We start from the raw sequence: 21,155 nt of genomic DNA, 5'->3' as shown, positions 1-21,155 counted from the left end.
AACGACCACTTTTGTTCTACGCTGGCAATGTGCGGAGATAACAGAGTTGGTTCAGCATTCGGCTGATACTGTGCAGACCCGGGATGAAATCCCATCGGATCACACCTGTGTTACTTCTTCATTTACTCTTTACCGCGGCGACCGTTTTCTTGACCAGACAAGAGCAAAAACAGCGGCTCTTTTTCGCAGAATAGGCTTTTGCCTTAAAAACACGTGTGTGGTTTGATGGAATTTGAACCCGGCCCTCCATAGCAGGAGCCCAATGCGCTACCACTGCACAATCACCGCACGTTGCCGGCGAAAGAAAAAGTCCTTGTGGATATAGTTCCTTTCTTCGTGAACATACCCACTCGGGGGATTGGCCAGGAATCGGGAGCTTTAAGAAGTTAACGTGCCTGCTTCACAAAGTTTAGGAAACTGTGAATCGGAAACGTATAAGGTGCATAATACTGCATGCTGGGTGCATACCAGCCACGCAGAACCCAATTATAGGGAAGCTTTGGAGTGTGCCAGTCTAGTGGCTGACGTAATTCGAGCCTTACCACGAAAAAACGAAAGTTATGAAAGAGACACATACACGGTTTGGCACAAAGGAAGGCGGGTACTTTAACTCGTGCACGAATACAAAGGAACGAAAGCGAAGAAATACACGAGAGTATCATGTAGCATAAGCACATAAGCCGAGTGAAGTGCAACGAGGATTTTTTTTTTATTTACACACACTGTCACGGGGGTATGGGGTGCCCAGCAGCCCACTAATCGTTTTCCATGGGTCCTGCCAGTCAACTCCGGGGTGCGGGTAATTCTAATCAACGGCATCACAATCTTAGTCATCAACAGCAGCAGCACCATCCTCATAATCATCGTCGTCACGCTCGCGGGAAGCCGACGCCGCTGTGCCAACCTGGCTCGTGCAACACCCGAACGCCAGCGCGCCGAGCTGCCTTGCCAGCTGAACGAAGCAGCGGCTCGCCGAAGTTCGTAGCGCCCGTCCCAGAGAGGCCCCCTCCCTTCAAGAAGCGCACACCGCAGCGGGACGCCGCCATGCTCTTCCGCATCGTCGGGGCCATAGCCGCTCGAGAGATGTCCGCGTACAACGCCTTGCTCCTTCTGCTCTGGCTCCTGTTCGGCCTGGCGCAGCGCTGGCCCGGCCCGGTGACGAAGCTCAGCGTGGTCGAGCAGCTGAGCCGCAAGATCAACAGCCTGGAGAACTCGAAGCGGAAGCTCAGGCGCCAGATGGCCGACTGTAGGCACCGGGCCCTGCTGCTCAAAGACCGGCAACAGGCGCAGGTGAGGCGCGCAGCTCTGGCGCCGAGCGCCCTGGCCAAATGGCCGCTGCGTGACCAAGCATTGCATCCGAAGAGCGAAAGCCGCAAAACCTGAAGGATGGTGATAAAGCGCGCGCGGCGATTAAGCGCGCTCTGGTTTTTGTTGCATTCAGCGTTGAGCCAATTTACTTCGTTTCCGCCTGCACTAGGAAAAAACGGGCGCCTCTTGAGCAAATCTGCGGCGTTTAAGAACGGTCGTCACGGGGGAGGCCCTTGAACCGTCCAGCAGCTGTGGAGGGAGAGGGAAGGGCGTAACTTCTCAGGGCGTGGTTTTATGGGAATTCAAACCCCGAATAACTTGTTTGCATACCTCAGAGGTGCATTGAGGGACGCAGATGTTAAAAGCTCGTAAATATAAATCTGAAACGCATGCCTTGCTGGACAGAGCGACTCAGCACTCTCCTGAATGACCTCACCAGCAATCTCCTGAACGAGCTAGCAAACTGCATATTGTTTTAAAGGGACGGACAACCGATTTTTGTCGCGTATATGTTCTCTAGCTCATATGAAAGCCAGCGTTTTATATAGCCCGATAACCACAAGAAATTTCTAAACAAACTGGCGGAAATAATTTTAATTTGGCAGCAAACTTCCTGAAATCGGAAGGGTGGCGGTTCGTAGTGTCGAAACTTGACACTACAATATGTGTCCCTGTCACGTGACCTGCAAACCTAGCAGCTACTGTAACTGCTGAAACGTTTATTTGCGTATTGAAAACCTTTTAAAACAAGTATTTGTACAAGGTTAAATTGCATGTGTATTTCTAAACATTATTCTGAAATTTTTAAAGACACGCCGCCCGCCGTCGCTGGGTGCCTCTCAGCATGTCTCTCAGTGTGGCTAACTGAGCCTCCATGCCCAGAATCAACGGCAGCGTTCAGTAAACAGACCCAGTGAAGGAGCTTTGGCGATTCTTCCCGAGTCAGGGGTGTTTGTTCTGGCAAAATATTTGATTTCAGTTTCAAAATACGCCAATGGCAGCTTAAAAAAAAAAAAAGAAAAAACGTCGCGCCCGGGGAGAATCGAACTTCCCACCTCCACAACGTGAAGCCAGATTCTACCTATCGTCTATCCCAACAGATGGCGCATTCGTGCAAAATTGACCGTTGCATTAAAAAAAAACATAAAAGAGCAGGAAAGCCTGCGATTCAAACTTTTTTAGCTGGGGACACGTTTTTAAATATCGTTTTTCATTTCGCATGCAGACAAAAGTATGTTGCTGAGCTACTCTTTGTCATGGTTGCCAGCATTATTTTTGGGAGGGACACATACGGCGAATAGATCTAAAACTTTCGATTTAAAAAGTTCTAGGGCGTTATCAGCAAAACCGTTTCTCGTCAAGGTGCTTTAAGTGATGCCCTTTCATTTGGGATAGAGAATATATACTCGACAAAAATCGGTTGTCTGTCCCTTTAACATGTCCGCCCAAATGGAGCCGCGATTTTCTCGTTAGATTTGGTCTTAGTAAAAGTGATGCCGTTCCTTTGGCATGAAACAGGGTGCTCTACAAATTCTTCGATAAATTTTCTCCGATAAATTTTCGCCAAAATGTCCGTAGCTGCGCGTTCTTAGGTCTTTTTTTCTTGGTGTATGTGGTTTTCATCAACAGTGGAGGCCCGTCACTTCTTTTCTATCCAGCTATTTTAATTATTTGCGGTCGTATACAACGTGCATTGTTAATATGAGGCTCCTAAAACCAGTGAAGGGAAGCCCAAATTGACATGGCGAAACGCCAACAGTGTAAGCACGGGATTTTAATTCGTGAGGTAATGCCGAGCTATTTAGAGATTTCATGATTTTCATCACTTGGATAATTAATTTATTATCATGTAATTTGATGATTAAAATATAATGAATGCCTCATTAGCGCCTGATAATCGGCTAGTTCTTTATTCACATAAAGTGCTTCGTTGCATTATTAGGAATGTAATGGATCGATTGATTTGCTAAAGGCATTATTATTCAATAAATACGAATTGTTCAATTAACTGCATGGCTGTTATTTGTTGATGAAATTGTTTGAATGATTAACATTTCATTGATTGCCACTAAGTAGTAACAAGTTCAAAACCACGGTTGTGTTAACAGTGCCTCTTTTTTTTTTTTTTTTTTTTTTACAATTCCCCACGGCAGCGTTTGGATGTGCGACAACGAAAGTGGTCTGGAGCCACTTGGCGCCATATAGAATTCTAAAATGGTGGTACGGCTATCAGTAGAGTCTCAAATGCAGTTATCAGTAGTGAAACGCACTTGCATATAATTGTTGGTTCTTGACTGTTCGAAGTCTCTGTGTAGCTGCCTTTCGAAAAAGTGGCAAACAGTTAAAGCTAACAGAGTGAACGTGTGCTCCAAATTAATCGTGCATCGAAGCAGCTAAAGGTAAACGAAGCAACCTATCAATTAAGCATGTGAGTTTGACAGTTGGTGATAAGGATGACGGGACGTTTGGTCAGCTAGTAGTTATGTTACATCGCTGTCGAACCTTCCCAGAAACTTGTAATGGGATGGGTAACTAACTCCCCTAATTTGGAAGGATTGCGCCGAGTAGAAAACAGCTAACAGCTTGCAATGAGAGGGCATGGGCGCTGTCTTAATTACACTTTGAAGGAACTCGGGAGCGCGCGCATTCTCTAATATTACCGCCGCGCACAAAACATGGTGCGGAATTCTTACGCGCATTCATCCTTGGTCAGCAGAGATCTGGTAGCAGCTTGTCATGCGCATTACGTCACAGGAGAATGTGCGCGTTGTTTGCTACGCTTTTTTTTTTTGTATTTTCATGGTGCAAGAATTTATGCTATATCGAAATCGCGTTAAACTTTGGATATGGAATCCAAGCAGCTGCGCGTCTCATAGCTTTGCAGGGACGCGTATCAATTTCTTGTACACTTCACCAACGATCATCATAATTTTCAGAGAAAGTTGGCTTTTCTGCACTGTACTTTCGCGTACGGACATCATAAGTGAGAGGCTGCAAGCTTCATTTTAATACCGTTTATTTATTTCATGGTGCAGACACATCGCTAACTCCGCGCCACTTATTTAGCTCAGGTTCGAACTAGCTGCGCTGGTGTTTGGTGTACAATGAACGTCGTGCTCGCTTCGGTGGGCACGGCTGGTTGTGCTCTTCTGGCTACTGTATTTTGAAAGTATTTCCCGCGGTCACTACAGAGGAAGTTGTCATAGATGCAGATCGTCAGAAGACATGTCAGCAGCGAAATTCCGGATGCTTAAAATGTCAGTAATAAAGAACGCTCGAAATGCGTCGGGAATTTGGGCAGTGTGCTTTATCCGTCTAACTCAAACACCTCCAGCAAAACATAAATTATCAAAGGCAATGATGTCAAAACAGAATAACTAAACCGTTATTTTTGATCTGTCTGTCTGTCTGTCTGTCTGTCTGTCTGTCTGTCTGTCTGTCTGTCTGTCTGTCTGTCTGTCTGTCTGTCTGTCCGTCTGTCTGTCTGTCTGTCTGTCTGTCTGTCTGTCTGTCTGTCTGTCTGTCTGTCGAATCAGTCAGAAATGTTACTAATGGGTCGGTTGGTTAGTCGGTCACTGACTCACTGGCAATTAGTAGAAGGCCGCTGGCTACCAACGAGTGGCGTCCAATCAGTGACCAACCAGTGGGTCACCTACCAGTAATCCGGGACCTACAAGTTACCAGTGACCCATAAATGACCTACTAGTGCCCTACCCTTGATAACCCGTGGTCACCGGTGGGTATATATGTGGATGCGCAGCCAGAAAAGATCGTTCTTGTTTATTGCCTACTATAGCTGTAAATGCCGCGTCATTTCCAGGTGAAGCGCTGGGTTTTCGTGATCCCGACGACTTAACGAGATGAGCTCGGCCATTTTTGGGTTCTGAGACTTGTTGACAAACCGAGAAAGCCAGGCGTAAACTAGCTGGCAGGTCGAACATTTCGTTAGAGAATGCTCGCAACCATGATTTGTTCGTAAATGGTTTCTCGAATGGTGTTCTTTTTGAAAGTGAGGAAGAAACTAGAGAGTGGAGGAAGATGGGGCAAGGTCAGTGGTGCAGTATTTGTGGAGGCGAGAGGAAGGGCAATGGTGAAGGGAACAGGGAAGGGGGAAATGGAAGACAAATAGGGACAGGGAAAGGGGAGAGAGCATGAGGGGAATAAAGGAGAAGGTGAAAGTAGAGCAGGGCGGGAGGGGGAGGCAGTGGTCGTAATGGGAAGCGGAAGGGGCAGGAGGAAGAAAATGGGCTGGAAGGGAAGTTGAGGAGGGTACAAAAAAATAAGAATGAAGGAGGAGAGAAACAGGTTATGGGGGAGGAAAGTGTACATGAGGGAGAGTAGGAATGTTATGTGGCAGGACCGGCAGAAATGCTATCGGTTTTCGACGTCACTTGCAGCAAGGTAAGCAGATACGCGGCGATTTTTGTTGCAGGCGCGGTCAGAACGTGACCATCAGCCCACTATCCAGAAGGAGGACGCACCCAGGGCGCAAAAAGTGTCGCCCAACAGCGACGAAGTACTACAGCTGCTGGACTCTTCTCGCACAATGCTGCTCGACGTTCTCTCGGGCGCCATCGGGTTTGCTGAACGGCGAAACGCAGCGGTGTCGAGTCTCTTCTCTGAGCTTTTTAGCGAGACCGGCGGCGACATCCTGAGTCAACTAACGGACCCCTGGAAGCAATGGGCAGAGGCACTGGCCACGCAGAAAGACAAGGCAGACCAAGCCTTCACTCAGTGCCTCGAGAGGATCAGGAACAACAAGTCTGGCCTTGAAGAATTTGCACTGCCTACGGAACCGCAACATCATCCGGCGGTACGTCTCTTGTTTTTGGTATCATAATCCCCACCTTTACGTTTTAAGAATCTATTCCAGAGTTGCAGAATTATCTTTCCGGAGTTGGAATGACCCCAGAATCATACTGATCCATCACAACTCCGGAACGCAGTGGGAACGGTATTAGACGCAATTACGCCTGAATGGAATAGGCTGGATTTTTAGGCCAGCTGTACCCAGTTGGGGCCTGCGCTAGCGCAACGCACACCCAAGCTCACTCTTGAAACAGCACCATTTGCAACCAAAGCGTCAGCTCGCTGTCTCGGTTTGACCCGCACATGCACCCTCGTAAATGAAACTGGCCATTGACCCGAACAAAGCAGCCAAGAGTGAGAATTCGTTAGCGGGTTGCATGAGCGTGGTGCCACAAGAAGCGCGAAAGTGACTTACGTTCAGCTAAGGTCGCAATCCACGAATAAGCCAAAAACCGCACTAGCAGTAGAACTCCAACTCACGCTCGTAACGGAGGTGCGATTCCTTTTCTTCAACGCTGCTCGTCTTAATCTTTAGCGTGAGTGAATTTTCCGATGTCTATCAGTCTACGGTAAAAAGAAATGTCGAACTTCGAAGTAAAAAGAGGGCCACTTATATGCTTACCTCTCTGCACATGACGTAGGAAGACAGCACTGTTAATGCTGCCCATACCTCCACTTGTCCATTACAGCTCCCCCACCCCTCGTACCCTTTACTTCACTCCCTTTATTTTCCTTCCTTCTCCCACTGTCATTACTGCCTCTCCCTCCCGTTGTACTTTTATTCCGCACCCCACTCCATCATCCTAATCCCCTTATGCTTTATCTTTCCTAGTCCCTTTCCGTCCTCCACTTCCCCTTGTCCCCTGTCCCATAACCAATCCCCTCTCTAGCCGCCACGAATACCCTGCTACTCAAGACCCTCCTTCCCCAGCTACACTCGTATTTCTAGCCTCCACTCCCCACTCGCCAACTCTTTCTAAAAACAACTCTACTAGAGAAACCATTTGTGCACTAATCGTGGCTCTGAACACTTTTTGAATGAATGTTTGACTTGCCAGCAAATTTCCGCCTGGTTATCTCGATTTGTCAACCAATCTTCGAGCAAGAAAATAGTCGAGTTCATTGCGATAAGTAATCGCAATTACTAAGTCAAAACGCTGCTTCACCACAATCTGACGCCGAATATGTAGCTAACGAATGGGAACGATCACATCTGGCTGCATATATGTAAATGAACATTTTTTGTACTCATGCGCGTCCAGCACCTGGCGTCACCACCTGCTACTACGATGAATCCGCGCCAGGGATGATGGCTCTGCAAGCAGCGCCTACTTCAACCCCCTCTGCAAGGTTTAAAAACCTTGATGTCGGCTCCTTCCCTTTGTTTACATATACCTCCCCCCACCCTACTCTATCCTGTCCCTCCCATTAGGCTTCTACTTCCTGCACGTCTCCCTCCATGACACTCCTATCGTGGTCTCGCTCCTCCCATTCATCCTCCCCCTCCGTATTCAACTGTCTTCCTATTACACGTGACTTAAAGGGACCATGAAGACAAAATACAAGTTTGTTTTATTCTAAAGACTAGGTGTTTTATAGTGCCCCCAGCACTTGTCCGCCAGAATACTAAGCTTTATTCATAGAGAAATTACACAATTTAGGCCAAAATTTCAATTATCCCGCTAAATTGTGTTTTGTGACATCAGCGATTACGTATCGAGGGGAGGTATGTCAAACGAGCGTTCAGTACATTGATTAGGGCGGCAGCGAACGACGAAATGTATTTGGTTGCTTCGTTTACCATCCGTTCGTTAGATACCGCTCAGGCCAGCTCTCCGCAATCGCTTTGTTTTTGACCGGATTTGTACCTGGCTTATTTTTGTTGCGGTTGATAGCAATCATTCCACAAAACATTGGGTATGCTCTCTAAACAGGTTAACGTAAGGCAATGTCTCTTATGCCAATTGGCAGTGTTGTGTGAGAAAACCCCAAAGCGTCAGACTGCTGTGCAGCTATAACAAGCATAGTGCACTCAGTGCACACTGGTGCTTCTATGTTTACGTGTTTGTTCGTAACTTTTATTGTTTGCCCCACCACTCTTACTCCAATAAAAAGAATATTAATTAAATCTAAGCTCAAATAGCTCGTTCTGCAAGCTTATAAGCCCTGCCTAGCTTGCGTTTGCTTTTGCCGGCCTCAACCAATCGCAACGAGCCGCCCATAATACGTCATAGGTTCTAGTGCGGGAAACAAGCTAGTGGGTCGCACGGCCATTCTCTTTTTCTATCACAATATAGCTGATTCGAGTAAAGTTTGCGTTAAAAGTGGTGTCAGTGTTATACTAACGAGGTAGTCTCTCGAATGAACCAAACTTGCATTTTGTCTTCGTGGCCCCTTTAACAGTGTCCCACGGGGTGACCAATTTGTGATTCTGTTCACGTAATTTGTGATTCTGTTCACGTGGCGTTTGCATCTACAAATAAACTTAACAGATTACTGAAGCCTGCCAGACTTGAAGTTGGGTCAGCCCAACTTCATGCCTGGCATGTCCTGTCTTCAACAGGCAATGAACCGGTATTACCAGTATAATCAAGAAAAATTAGCGCAATGTGGAAACGGCATTGATTTCCACACAGAGAAAACAAAACTAAATACGTTGTTCCTAAACCACACAATGAAGGGATGCCCTAGACGGCCCTTCCTAAATACCTCCAAATAGTTAACTTTTGAGCAGTTTGAGGCTGCCATGTGCAGCTCAACGCCTATAACCCAAGACAGCGTCTTGGACTGGGCGGAGAACGTAGCAATGGCTTGCGACGTGCAGGCTGTCTCCGCCCCTACCCCGCTGCTTTTTGTCTACCCGACAATAATAATGTTCTTGCCACCACCATCGCGATTGTATACCTGATAGCTGTCCGCTCAATGCTATTAGTGATTTCGAGGGGACGTAGATGTGAGGAAGGTACGCGCGACATTCCTATGGGTAATTCGCTGAACACTATGGCGCTTGTGTTATTACCGTAATTACCCCATTCTAACGCGCCCCCGATTCTAACGCGCACCCGATTTTCCAGGCAAAAAACCGAAAAAACTTGCACCTCCGTTTGTAACGCGCAAGGAACTTTGTGAGCAAGAAAAACGAATGCGAGAGAAACGGGTGATTTATTCCCCGAAGTAATCTCACTCATCTCACTCCTCGTCGCTCTCCGAGAGCTCCTTGTCGCCTTCCGCTGACCGCAACATCTCGTCATTGGTGCCGTCAAGCGCGTTCGCGATGCCACACTTCTGAACGAACGTTCAACCATGTTCGATGGGATCGTGGCCCACGCCTCGCATGCCCATCCCGCGAGCTTCTCCAGAGGCATACGCTTCAGCCAACCGCTCGTTGTGAACGCGTGGGAGCCCCTCGTAAGCCGCGGAAGCGGCGCACCTTCGTTGCCGCTGCTGCAATTGCTGTTATCAAGCACGCAAGTGGAATAATTTGACGATTTGTGTGAACGCCGAAAGAAAAGCCTAGGCGCCTAGATCTGAAAAATTGTTGCTAAAAGCTTTGGCGCCATCTTGCGATGGCGATGGCAATGGGTGGAACGAAATTTCAGCTGTTTCGGCAGTTTCGGTTTCGTATCCGATTCTAACGCGCATGCGATTTTTCCGCCTATTTTTGCGGAAAAAAGGTGCGCGTTAGAATCGGATAAGTACGGTATACGTGAAGCAGATAGCAAGATAGCGTGAAAGCTGGGCAACGAAAGGAACCAGGAAGACAGCAACGTACATACTCGTAGCTTCCTCCATGGCGCCGCGCAACAAGAAGCCTTCAAAACATGCCAACCATGCATTTGCTATAATCAGAACAGGCAATACATCCCCGTGACGACGTAAGCAGGCGATTGTCCTGCACGATATATGTCACAAAGTTGCTATCATCATTCGACTTTACCGACCTACTTTTTTGGCCTGTCTTTGCAGTTCTCGACACCACTGATAGGCTCATTTCTATAGTGGGTTCGTAAGTAACAGGATTCAGAATTAAGAGTTTCTTACGTTGGGAAAATAGAGGTACGGAAATGAATGCTCGGCCCTTGCAGAAGTGGGACTGGGCTGCACTTTTTCGAAATATAAAGGAGTTGAAAAGCGGTAACCCATTTAAACGACGCCGATACATACAGGTATATAATAAAAACCTACGCCATCTATATTTTAAACAAAATAACTCACAATGACTAAACCGTCGTGTTTACGTGCTTTTGCTCGGCTTGTGCAATGGCAACGAGGGTCCTTCTCGGCTTGTGCGGTCGGCGGTACAAGCAAAAGTGTTAACTACTCCCCTCGCTAGTGTAGGCCGAATTAACTATGCCACAGATGGAAACAAGTGTGAATATTTTTGGAATTAGGTGCTTTTCAACGATCTATTGCGCTGCATTTATAAGAAAGCAAATATGTGCGAGGGCGGAATTTCCACCAGTGAAAAAAGTGCCTGTCAAAGGCGGTAATTATCAACGAGTGAAGAACGTTGGTCCGTGTTGCCTATTCCTGCCTCGTCTGCATCTTTCACTGCACGCACAGCCCGAGGCAGAGTGGGGTTTCGATCGCGTCTTCGACCTGGTGCGTTCGAGGCTGTCGGAGCCACGGTCGCGGCCCGAATCCGCGGCGGATTCCAAGTCCCTACGGAGGGGCGCCCGCAAAGTGGGCCCTTCCGTCGACCCTCCTGCAGGTTCCGGAGATGGGCCGAGCGGTAGCTCCATCAACGTTGTCCACAGGCCCGGCTGCCCGCGCCTGGCCCACGCACAGCGCCTGCGCCTGCGCCTGCGCCCGCCCCGTGTTCCCGAGAAGAAGTTGCCGCGTGATGAGGACGGCAGCAGCGTGTAGGCCCCCATCGGTGAGGTCACCACTCCATGTGCTCTTTGCAACGACACTCGGGCCATGAAAGGTTGATATGATATAATACATAATCGGCGGGTTGATTGGGTTGTGGCTCGTTTCAAATCTATTTAATCGTCATTAGCGTATCGTTATCCATTGTGCTTCTGCCTCAGCCAACCGTACTTAATTTGTGCAGTTGCCGAGATCTCAAGAGCAAACATTCGAGCTAATGTCAAAATTTTAAGCTCCCTGTTTCACTGACTGGTAAACCTTGCGTATTCAATTTAAGAAACAAAATTTCCCGTTATAATAAATTCGTCGGCACTGTTTTCTAGCGAAGCTTCTGCATGCAAATACCATTCCATTGACTGTTATCTACAAGCATCACGGGGACGAGTTGGCAAATGTTTTGTTTACTTTACGCGTATTTTATTTTTATTCGTTTGCTCCTCGAGGGCACCGGCTCTGGGACTAACCTGAGGGGTTGGCCTACACACGGCATCCCACAATGGTGGTTATTGGCAGACAGCATGGACACGCGTTTTCAATGGCTGGCCAACACTGCCAGTCTGTGATAATGGCTGTTTCGGCAGGCATGACTTTCGAGTCTTGGGCAGTGGGCAAAAAAAAAAAAAAAAAAAAAAAAAAGACTTCGCTGAGGAGTAGCGGCCGTTCATGATGGGGTGAAAGTATTCTGGTAAGCTAATTTTCGATGGCGAAAAAAAAATGAAAAAGAAATCACAAAGACAAAGCCTCGCTTTCCTGCGGAGGTAATGGGTGGAAAGGAGGAGCTGAATTGTGACGACGCAAATGCTTGAATCACAAGAGGGCTCGAAAAATACGGGTGTCGTTGCACAATTCTGGGAATATTCAAGAACATTAATCAGCTTATTTCGGAGAGGATAAAAAATTGATTAGCATATTTAAGCTTGGATCGGATTGGCATCTTCCTGAGTGGGTTGGTACCCGCCTGAAGGGCGGATGGACCGACGGACGGACGGACGGATGGACGGACGGACGGACGGATGGATGGATGGATGGACGGACGGACGGACGGACGGACGGATGAACAAAAAATTTTGCGTTTATACAGCCCAGAAAGCCCATAACGTTTAATATTCAGCAAGTAGCCGGTCGCGGGCATATACCGCGGAGCAAAGCACAAGCCAACAGCTTTGCCAGTTAGCAGGTAGATTAGTTTATGCAAGATGGCTTAGCGCTGGATGGAACGGTGTAGGCAACTACCATAGCTGAGGCGTTTCTAGTGTTTACCAAAAGTTCCTGTTGCATGAGAAAACCACGGGAATATTTTTTTTCAAAAGCCATAGTCAGTATCGTAGCAAGGTTTTCCAACAAATTCTGATAATTATGTTTACATAAATTCTGTCTACATAAACCTGGGCACGTAATTATTGGAATGAGACAGGTCAAGAAAAGTGGAATGCGAAGTTTTGTTGATGGCAAACTATGGCGTACATTCCTTTTTGGTTTCTTTGCATAAATGTACTCCCCCGTCAACAAGGCTGCTTTCAAGTAGACCCGGTTTATGTTTTGCTACACGCCAGGTTCCTCCGTTTTATTATTCACAGTTTCCTAGAGTATACCATCTTGCATGGTGCCGACAGGTGTCACCGCGTGTTACACCTTACGTCTCATGATGGTCCTTGCTATGCAGGAGCCGGCTTCCACAGAGGAAAACAGAAGAAGAGCCGAAGAGAAGCAAAAGAGGACCTAATGTGTGCACCACCTTCCCCAAAACTTCCTGTTGTTCTGTTCATTGTACTTTGTGGTGTGTGTTACAAAACTTTTGGGCAGACAGACAAAGCGATCCCTCGCGGCTACCGCGTGACATGGTCTTCGTCTGCACGTTGTCTTCCTCCCCAAGAATAAAGTTGCCTCCTCAAGCCTTTCTGTGTTGCCAGATAGTTGATTCCTGAGACTCTTTGGTAGCTAGCCAAACGCGCATAACTATGCATACGCTTTTCCTAATTTGTACTGCGATGTTTCCTCTACACAATGGTATTTGTGTTGTGGTTACAAAAGTGTCACCAATATCTTTGGTCTAGGAAATGCTTTCAGAAAACAAGGAAAACCTGGAAAACGCAAATCAATCACTGTAGCTAATATTCCGCTTTGAGCTCAATTAGATAGGAACCACACACGCAACTAAGGGTGCGTTCCAATTTCCCCTTTAGACGGCTTCGTTGCCGTCTTCGCGGACAGTCCGCCATATTAAGCCCCGTTCCAATTCGAACGAAGCAGTTCACGGAGGCTGCTTCGAGCAGGCAGCATCGAAATCAGCAACGATGCAGGCTACCTTCCGCTCTAAACCAGTGACGCCAGCGCCACCTCTTTGTGTACTAATGTTGTGACAATTATTATCTTGTTGTTTTATTGAAATATTTAGTATAATTGACTAATGGTGAAGGTGCTTTTGTTTAGTTCTTAAATCCCAATGCTTGCGATAATAACGGTAATATTATTTACAAAACCTGGGCTTGCGTTCTCAGCATGTCTGCTACAAAGTTGTCGTCTGCGTTGGTGACCGCTGCGCCATTCCAATTCTGCTTCCTTTAGACGTCTAATTAGACTGCTTCGTAACGTGTCTACCAAGCTGTCCGCGAATTGGAACGCAGCCTAAATCGGTATTGGAAAAGCACGTACCGTGGAGTAGGATTTAAGAACTCCGTAAAAATCTAAAATCGCAGTGGTTGTGAAGAAAGTGCTTATAGGTGTACTAGCAAAAGCAGGCCTGTAATAAATTTTGTGCAAGAACAATTTTTCGGCACGAATAGTATTCAGCCTCTTGTTCCTCAACGAAATATCCCCTCAATTTCCGTACAGTATTCATCGCTAGAGGTCGCTTAGACAACGATGACTGACTGCTGCTGCTGTTCCTACGTACACTGCACACTGAAGTATCTTGATTGATTGATTGATTGTGGGGTTTGACGGGCCGACGCAACGCAGGCGATGAGGCGCGCCGTAGTGGAGGGCTCCGGATTAATTTTGGCCACCTGGGGATCTTTAACGTGCGCCGAAATCTCGAACGCACGGGCGTTTTTTTGCTTTTCGCCGCCATCAGAAAAGCGGCCGCCGCGGCCGGGAATCGAACCCGCGACCTCGTGCTCAGCAGCGCAGCGCCTTAGCCACTGAGCCACCGCGGTGGGTAGGAGGAAAAATTTTAACCCAAAGCACGTCAGCGCGAAACGCGCTCAATGAGAGTGGCTCCCCTTCACGGAATTCCATATGATGCCTTCGCCACTTGGCCCCTGGTAACCAGCCGTAGCTGATCCTCCAAGGCGGGGCTCGACAGCAGGATCTCCCATCGCTTGTAGGCGTAAGAGTGGAGTTCTTAGGGGAAGAAATGCGGCTGGGGGATGGGTGTTTTTGGCTGAACTCGCACTCTCCTATCAGTATAGTTGTTTGCATAATGGGCAGGTCTTGTCGTACTGACTGGGAAACATGCCTCAGTAAGCCAGGGTGAGGGAAGGATCCTCACTGGATCTGTCGATACATTACTTGCTGCTCCCGCATGAGTTCAGGGTGCGGGCTAGGAAGTTTCTCCCTATCCTCTCTCGATAGTACTGCCCTATCTCCCTGTAGGTGACCATAGGTTGACTTCTGGCCTCCTCCTTAGCCGTTGCCCGGTACGTTAACTCGTAGGCCTGTCGGCGGGCAAACTCACTGCCCTCCACCGAGCCTGGGGCTGGAACCCATACTAATTCAACTTGACTCTCCGGGGGCGTTTTGTCTCTCAGAACGCGAAGCACCTGCCGGGACACCCAGCCTGACTAGAAGTTCCTGTACGCCTGCTGTGAGTCGGTGTCAACCTTGGAAATGCACGGAAGGGTGAAGGCTAGGGAAATCGCCAACTCTTCCGCTTCTTCCACGTCTCTGATTTGAAACGATACGCTTATCAGCATCTCTCTCCTGGTTGTCCCCACCGCACTGCTCTGGTCATCCCGTTATGTTTGGAGGCGTCCGTGAAGACGACACAGACTTCGCTCTCCAGTAGCCTGTTGAGAGCACGAGCCCTGGCCTCACGCCTGCCGCCATGGTGAGCCGGATTCATGTTTTTTCGGGGGGGAGAGGTTTGGTCTTGATTGCGTCTAGCCATTTGTCCGCAAGCTGTTCTCGATCGGTCAGCTCTGACACCCTCCTGCCGATTCGTTCCAGGACACAAGGAGCCGCCTTACTATGGCGCAGCCTCTGTTTTTGGCTTGTTGTTCCGCTTGTCGCTTTTGGGTGTAGTTCTCACGACGCTCGTTGGCTTTCATTGCCGCCACGCATTGTTGCCTTGACCCATGTCTTCCAGCCAGCATACCCAGCATGCATTCGAGGTCTGGGCCACGTTTCGCTTTTAGCGAAGATGTTCCTGTCCTGCGTGACACTTCTTTCCGGCTTGGATCTCCTGGACGCTGCAGGAACGTCTTTGAGCACCTTTGTTCGCGCGTGTTCACGTGCGCCTTTAGCGCTCCTTGGACGCCAGCCTCAAGCTTCGCGGTTACAATGAACTGCCACAGCGGCGGTAGCAGAGACAATCGCGTCATTCGGTGGTTTTGTAAGAAACCCAGGACAGGATTTCTGAGAAATTTCTGAGACCTTACAGAATAGATAGGAGGGCAGGAGAAAAGCACGTGCTTTGCTACGAGGTTAACAGCGGCCGCTTTTAACAGCAGAGCTGTTTAGGCCGCGCTCAGCCCGCCCATCACACGGACAAACCGAGAAGCCTAAAAAAATGTAGTGAGGGAGGTCTCGGGAATAGAACCTGGAACCTTTATGCCACGAAATCGGCAGCGCAACCACTCGACCACCCCAAAGGTCCGAGGTGTGCGCGGTTAGCAGCGGTGTGGAAGAATAGCATGTGCAGCCAATCGGAAATAAAAAAAAAACGCTCTTCCCGTGGCCGGAATCGAACCTGGGTGACTCGCGTTGGGACACCTGCGTCTATACGATTGAGCTATAATCGCATTATTTTTTCTACAATAACAGATTTTTATGCATAATAAATATTCAGTATACAGAGAATAAAGGGCACGTGGCTGTACATTCCCATGCATTCTGTTGCATAAAGACAGGTTTAGGTGCGGATGCCGCTTGCTGCAATACCTTTTTTAATTTTATTTCCATATTCTTTAATCCTGCTGCTTCCGTTTGCGTTTAAAAGAAGGCAAAAAGGAGAGGAAGAAACCTTAAAGGCCAACTGCAACGAAATTTTCGGCTCCTTAAATGCACTGTTTCCGGTAGTATTACCTTAAAAGGTGCTCCCTGCAAAATTTGGAGGCCCAAATATGCGCCGTTGCATCGTAAACGAAGATCAAAAGTGCTATTTTCAAACCGAGACTGGAAAAAAAGGGCGGCAATTACGGCTAGCCGGAAAAGACGTTACACTAAGGAATCGAGTGGGCGCAGCCGGCCGATCCTCCCACGGCTGCCTGCGGGAAGACGGCGCGCATGCGATGTGTTTCGGGTCGCCCGTTTTTTCAAACACTTAAAACATACCAGAAAAGGGTTTGGAAGTTCGTGCAACCATTACTGCTTCGCTGTGAGCTGCTGAGACGCGCCTATAATGGTCCGGTAAAACGAAAACACAGGCGCCGCGAGGCGTCGTGGCGAAGCAGGGAGCTAGGAAGTAGGTACACAAAAGGCAGTGTTCAGCGCTAGATGGCACAGCGAATATGCCCTGTACAGATCGAACCATTCCGTGTTTGTGGACATCTATGACGAGAAATGTTTGGCGTACATTCCGGATTGGCATGTTCGCCTGGTTGAGGGTAACCACACGCAGACAACATTGAGTGCAGTCTTGGGGGGGGAGCACATGGGGTTGGGTTCCGTTTCAGCCTGGCTGGTCGCTGAATTCATAGCCGCTTGAAGCGTTCTGCTTCCTTTGTTTTGAAGGTGCGCGCAAGGGCCTAGCGGGCAAGGGCCTGAAGAAGCGGCGCGCGAGGGCCTGGCACAGTTAGGTGCCCCAGTCGAGTTCCCCGAGCGCACTCACAGTCCATTCCATCTTCTGGACGAAGTGCCGCCACGCTGGTTGGGATGTCTTGAGCTATCATCGAATTTCGGGCGCACATAATTTCCTAAGTGTTCCTAGAGCTGGCTATGGTTTTGGACTTGGCCGCGGGTTCTAGCGCGTGCTGTCGCCGTCCACTTTAGGAGGGATGTGAACGCCTGAGGACGAAACGATCCGGGCGTGCCATCATGGAGAACTTTCAGTGGCAAATTCGGAAATAAATGTTAGGTGCAACAGCCGGGTCTCCAACGAAGGGAGAGGAGCCACCAGCTCTGCTGCTTCTGTAGTCTTGCACCACTAAAGTCATTTCAGAAGTGGCGAATTACTTTTTCCATAAAATTACCGTGATAAGTAATTAAGTTACAATACTGAATTATCCCTCCAAAACTAATTCATTGCATTACTCATTACCGCAAAAAGCAATAAAATTTGCTGTAGCTTCATTAAATACATGTTTTTACTGCCATGTATGGCATGGAGAAGGGAGCTGCAAAGTCACTCAAGGAGTCATTTCTGAGAAAGTACACGTCACGTGTGAATGGGGAGGCACTGACGCTGTGTCTGGGGATCTGGTATTGCAGAAGCTAGGCAGCTACGCGACAAGAAGTCATGCGTCTAAGGCTGTCGCCACAACAACTGGGACGTGCCGACGAGCGAGCGACTGTTCGCTCGTGTCTCCTGCCCGTCGCGGCTTCCGTGAGTGCGCCGGAAGCGTTAACGCAGGAACGCAATTTCCGGAGCGGAGTGCAGTTATAGACGTATAGTTTCACGGAAGGAATCCGCACACAAGGCGGATCGTTCTGAAGGCTTGGTGGGGAACAGAGAGAGTCTGCCAGTTCTGTTTTGTTTTCAACAGCGGAGCTGTTCTAGGGCTGGCGCTGACGACAGCCTCTGCTGGTATAGTGCCGCGCTCTTTCTGGAGCAGACATGTCCGCCACGCTAAAACCGCTTCAGAGTATAGAAAACACTATTAAAAATTTAAAAAAAAAATGTCGTTGGGCCTTATTTTGATGCAAGACGGATTACATTTCCCCCGAAAAAAAATCTTCTCAGCAATGGATTTTAAGGGGATCAGTGTAAGCTTGGTCTTTCTAAGCTCGCTTTTCCACATTGTATGTCGCACAGTGAAGCAAGGACATCTACCGAGGAAGTATGATTAGAGAAAACGGCTCTAACTCTTGTGTATTCGAAAATAGGACGAAACAAATTACAAGATGATTAGCCGCTAAGACGACTCTAACATTGAGCACCACAGCTTCGCTGGACATCCTTCTTAACAGAGTGGAAGGGCACTGTATTTTTTGTTTGTTCGTTATGACGTCAGTTTGAGGAACATTGTGTTCGAGAAGAGAGAGCGTTATGTTGCGTGCCTGTTTATGTACACACCCTAAATAGGTTGTATCTTTGAGGCGAGTATGAGCGGCCCAATGAGGATTAACTGACGGGCCCTTCTCACTCTATTGTTACGCCCCATTTGGAAGCGTGGTTTTTGTAATGAAACCCAGGTGTTTGAATATTACGATAGAGAGCGACAGAGAGAGCCCCACTTGATGCGGGCTCTGCTCGTACTCTGAGCTGCGATGTAATGCTCAGTGAATACCGTTTTGATAAATTGTAAATGTTGGAGTAGACAGTCGTCTGCCAGGTGCAATCGATCAGCAAGCCATTCTCGACTTCACTGTCCCTCAATTCGACCTCATAGTATAACTGCGTCCATTCAACGGAAACGGCAAGGATGACCACGTTACCCCCATCTCCACCCTACAAGTAAGACCAATGCTGGGCCGCAGTATGTGCCTCGCAAAGCACGTGCAGACAGTTCGCCTCACGAAGCTAGAAGACGCAAGTGTGCGTGTGCGTGTGCGTGTGCGTGCGTGCGTGCGTGCGCGTGTGCGCGTGTGTGCGTGTGCGTGTGCGCGTGTGTGTGTGTGCGTGTGCGTGTGCGTGCGTGCGTGCGTGCGCGTGTGCGCGTGTGTGCGTGTGCGTGTGCGCGTGTGTGTGTGTGTGCGTGCGTGCGTGTGTGTGTGTGTGTGCGTGCGTGCGTGTGTGTGTGTGTGCGCGCATGTGTGTGTGTGCGCGCGTGTGTGTGTGTGCGCGTGTGTGTGTGCGTGCGTCTCAATAATATTAAGTCACCAGGGCTTGATTGCAAGATAAATGTACTCTGTGGGCTCAAGAATATCTCACGCACTTGTACTTGTGTGCGAATTTCTTCAGTCTTGCTCCAGTTTGATGAAAAACAATTTCATACCCATAATTTTACGAAATTTTATGTTAACAGCAATGGTGTTAGCAACATAACAACCGAACATGTATTCCATAAAAATTAAAGCCGTTCCACTCAATGTGAAAGCTGTCGGAAGTGCAGAGCAGTGATTCGCCATAATGGGTGGGGGCGCCGTTACCAGCTCACTGCTACCACCCATCACACTCTTCGCCGCCCTGTCTGACTCCTCTCTTGATGAATATGCAATTCAAATTTCCCGCCTTCGCAGTGCTCGCACGCTCCCTGCCTGAAACTGTGCCAGCGGGAGTTCTGTTCTTTTTGTGCTTGCTTTAATTTCTTATGCTGGAGTTGTTTTGCGTCATTTCGCACACGCAATTTTTTTCTTGCGCGGCTGGAGCCTTTCTGCGGCATTTCGAACGCGCCATTTTTTTCTTGCGCGGCTGGAGCCTTTCTACGTTTTTTCGAACGCGCCATTTTTTTCTTGCGTGGCCGCTTTTTTCGCTTACTATCGTAAAAACCAACCCAACGAGCCTTCCTAACTAAATGAATGCGCGGGCCGCCGGTTATATACACAGATTTTGCCTGAAATGCACCTGCAGTTTTCTTTGCGCTAAATGGAGAGATGTATGGCAAGCGCTAGCGGTTCACGAGGTTCGAACGGTTATGACTATACAAACCGCGTGGTTTTCAAAGCCTCAGCGTGACTCCCCGACGACGGTATACACCAGGCTCTACTTGCGTCCGTTATCTCGCTGCGCCGCCTGCTTCTGGCAGCCGCTTGACATCGACCGTTACCGAGCTACGACGACAAGGCTAGCCCATAAAATGCTGTGCACTTAAAAAAAAAAAAAAACAGGCAGCGTGCTTAGCTGCATGTTTACCTATAAAAACTGATAATACGTGTTCAAACTGTAAACCGGCAAAATACGCCGCATTGAACAGAAAAATTGGCCGCGTATCTGCTCCTTTCGTTGCAAATGACGTCAAAAGACGATAGTCTTTATCGGTTTTTGCGAAGTAAATGCCTCCCTTCGCTTTACCGCTCACCTCTCATGTTGTTCCTCTTGCGTCGCGCTCCTCCCAAGGTAAAGACGCCAAATGTTTGCTTAAATCATTTTAAATTTTGCGCGTTCCACTGCTCCAAACCAGGTGTCTCGATGCGAACGCTGCCGTACGGCGAAGACGCGCGTTAATCGAGGCACCCTACTTCAACGTTTATAGAACCGCGTTTCCCTACTCCACGTGCGTTGCAAGCAGAACGTGGAAACTATCTAGTGGAACCTTGCGTAACTGTTAGCGGTTGATTTCTTAAAATGGCGCCAGAAGCTATAGTGGCGCGGGCGACAGCAGGCGACGGCGGAGTAAATTCTTTTTCTGCAGTTGATGAAGTATTTAATTTCGCAAAAGTCAAGCATGTTTAAATTTTATAAAGGAACACTGCAAATATCACTTCTGTGTTGATTTGTTGTCTCATAATTGCGTAATGTTTTGTTCTTCTTCAACAATGCTCCGCAGGTCTGTGCAGCAGCTGCTACTAACCTGCGCGTAACTTTGATCCCCCTGTATTTATTTTGCATTTACACTGAGGTCGCTTTAATGTTCTATTATGCGACCCGCACAGAAAAAAAAAAAAAAAAAAAAACGCGAGTTCCGTATGACGTGACCAAATGGCAAAGACTCGTTAAGCACGACAATAAGCCTAAAGTAAGCAAGTTATCCCACAGTAGGCAGCTTTGCCAGAAATGTAGGGGGAAATTGCGCGAACTTTCTGTTTTCGTTTTCAGCTGTATGTTTCCGTATGGGCGCGCACCATCTCACTTTTCTCTGCGCACTGATTTTTCCTTGACCTGTCTCTTCCTCTAAAGCAAGGTTTATGATATAAACTAGGCAGAAAAAAATAATGCGTGAAACATGCGGGGAATAAACACAAGTTTT

At 48.2% G+C, this 21,155-nt stretch overlaps 1 protein-coding gene across 1 annotated transcript; it reads left to right on the top strand.

Annotated features, from left to right (window-relative positions):
• The first annotated feature begins 222 nt into the window (after positions 1-222).
• On the top strand, positions 223-12,863 carry LOC144171539 (uncharacterized). Its single transcript, XM_077700981.1, has 4 exons — positions 223-1,290; positions 5,741-6,121; positions 10,681-10,993; positions 12,653-12,863. The coding sequence occupies exons 1-3, from the start codon at positions 769-771 to the stop codon at positions 10,981-10,983; spliced, it is 1,206 nt and encodes a 401-aa protein (XP_077557107.1). The 5' UTR covers positions 223-768; the 3' UTR covers positions 10,984-10,993; positions 12,653-12,863.
• The last annotated feature ends 8,292 nt before the right edge of the window (positions 12,864-21,155 follow it).

Source organism: Haemaphysalis longicornis, unplaced genomic scaffold (assembly GCF_048455015.1).
Source record: "Haemaphysalis longicornis isolate Haplotype H1 unplaced genomic scaffold, Haemaphysalis longicornis Haplotype H1 scaffold_1, whole genome shotgun sequence".
In the NCBI taxonomy this organism is placed as follows: Eukaryota; Metazoa; Arthropoda; class Arachnida; order Ixodida; family Ixodidae; genus Haemaphysalis; species Haemaphysalis longicornis.
Note: the sequence above shows the minus strand (reverse complement) of the source record. Positions and strands in the feature narration are given on the sequence as shown.

What these genes read in the sequence shown, in the direction of transcription:
- LOC144171539 (XM_077700981.1), top strand. Translation starts at nt 769, where the DNA reads ATGGGTCCTGCCAGTCAACTCCGGGGTGCGGGTAATTCTAATCAACGG. An exon ending in AAGACCGGCAACAGGCGCAG is followed by an intron (nt 1,291 to 5,740) that starts GTGAGGCGCGCA and finishes TTTTTGTTGCAG; the next exon opens with GCGCGGTCAGAACGTGACCA. An exon ending in AACCGCAACATCATCCGGCG is followed by an intron (nt 6,122 to 10,680) that starts GTACGTCTCTTG and finishes CTGCACGCACAG; the next exon opens with CCCGAGGCAGAGTGGGGTTT.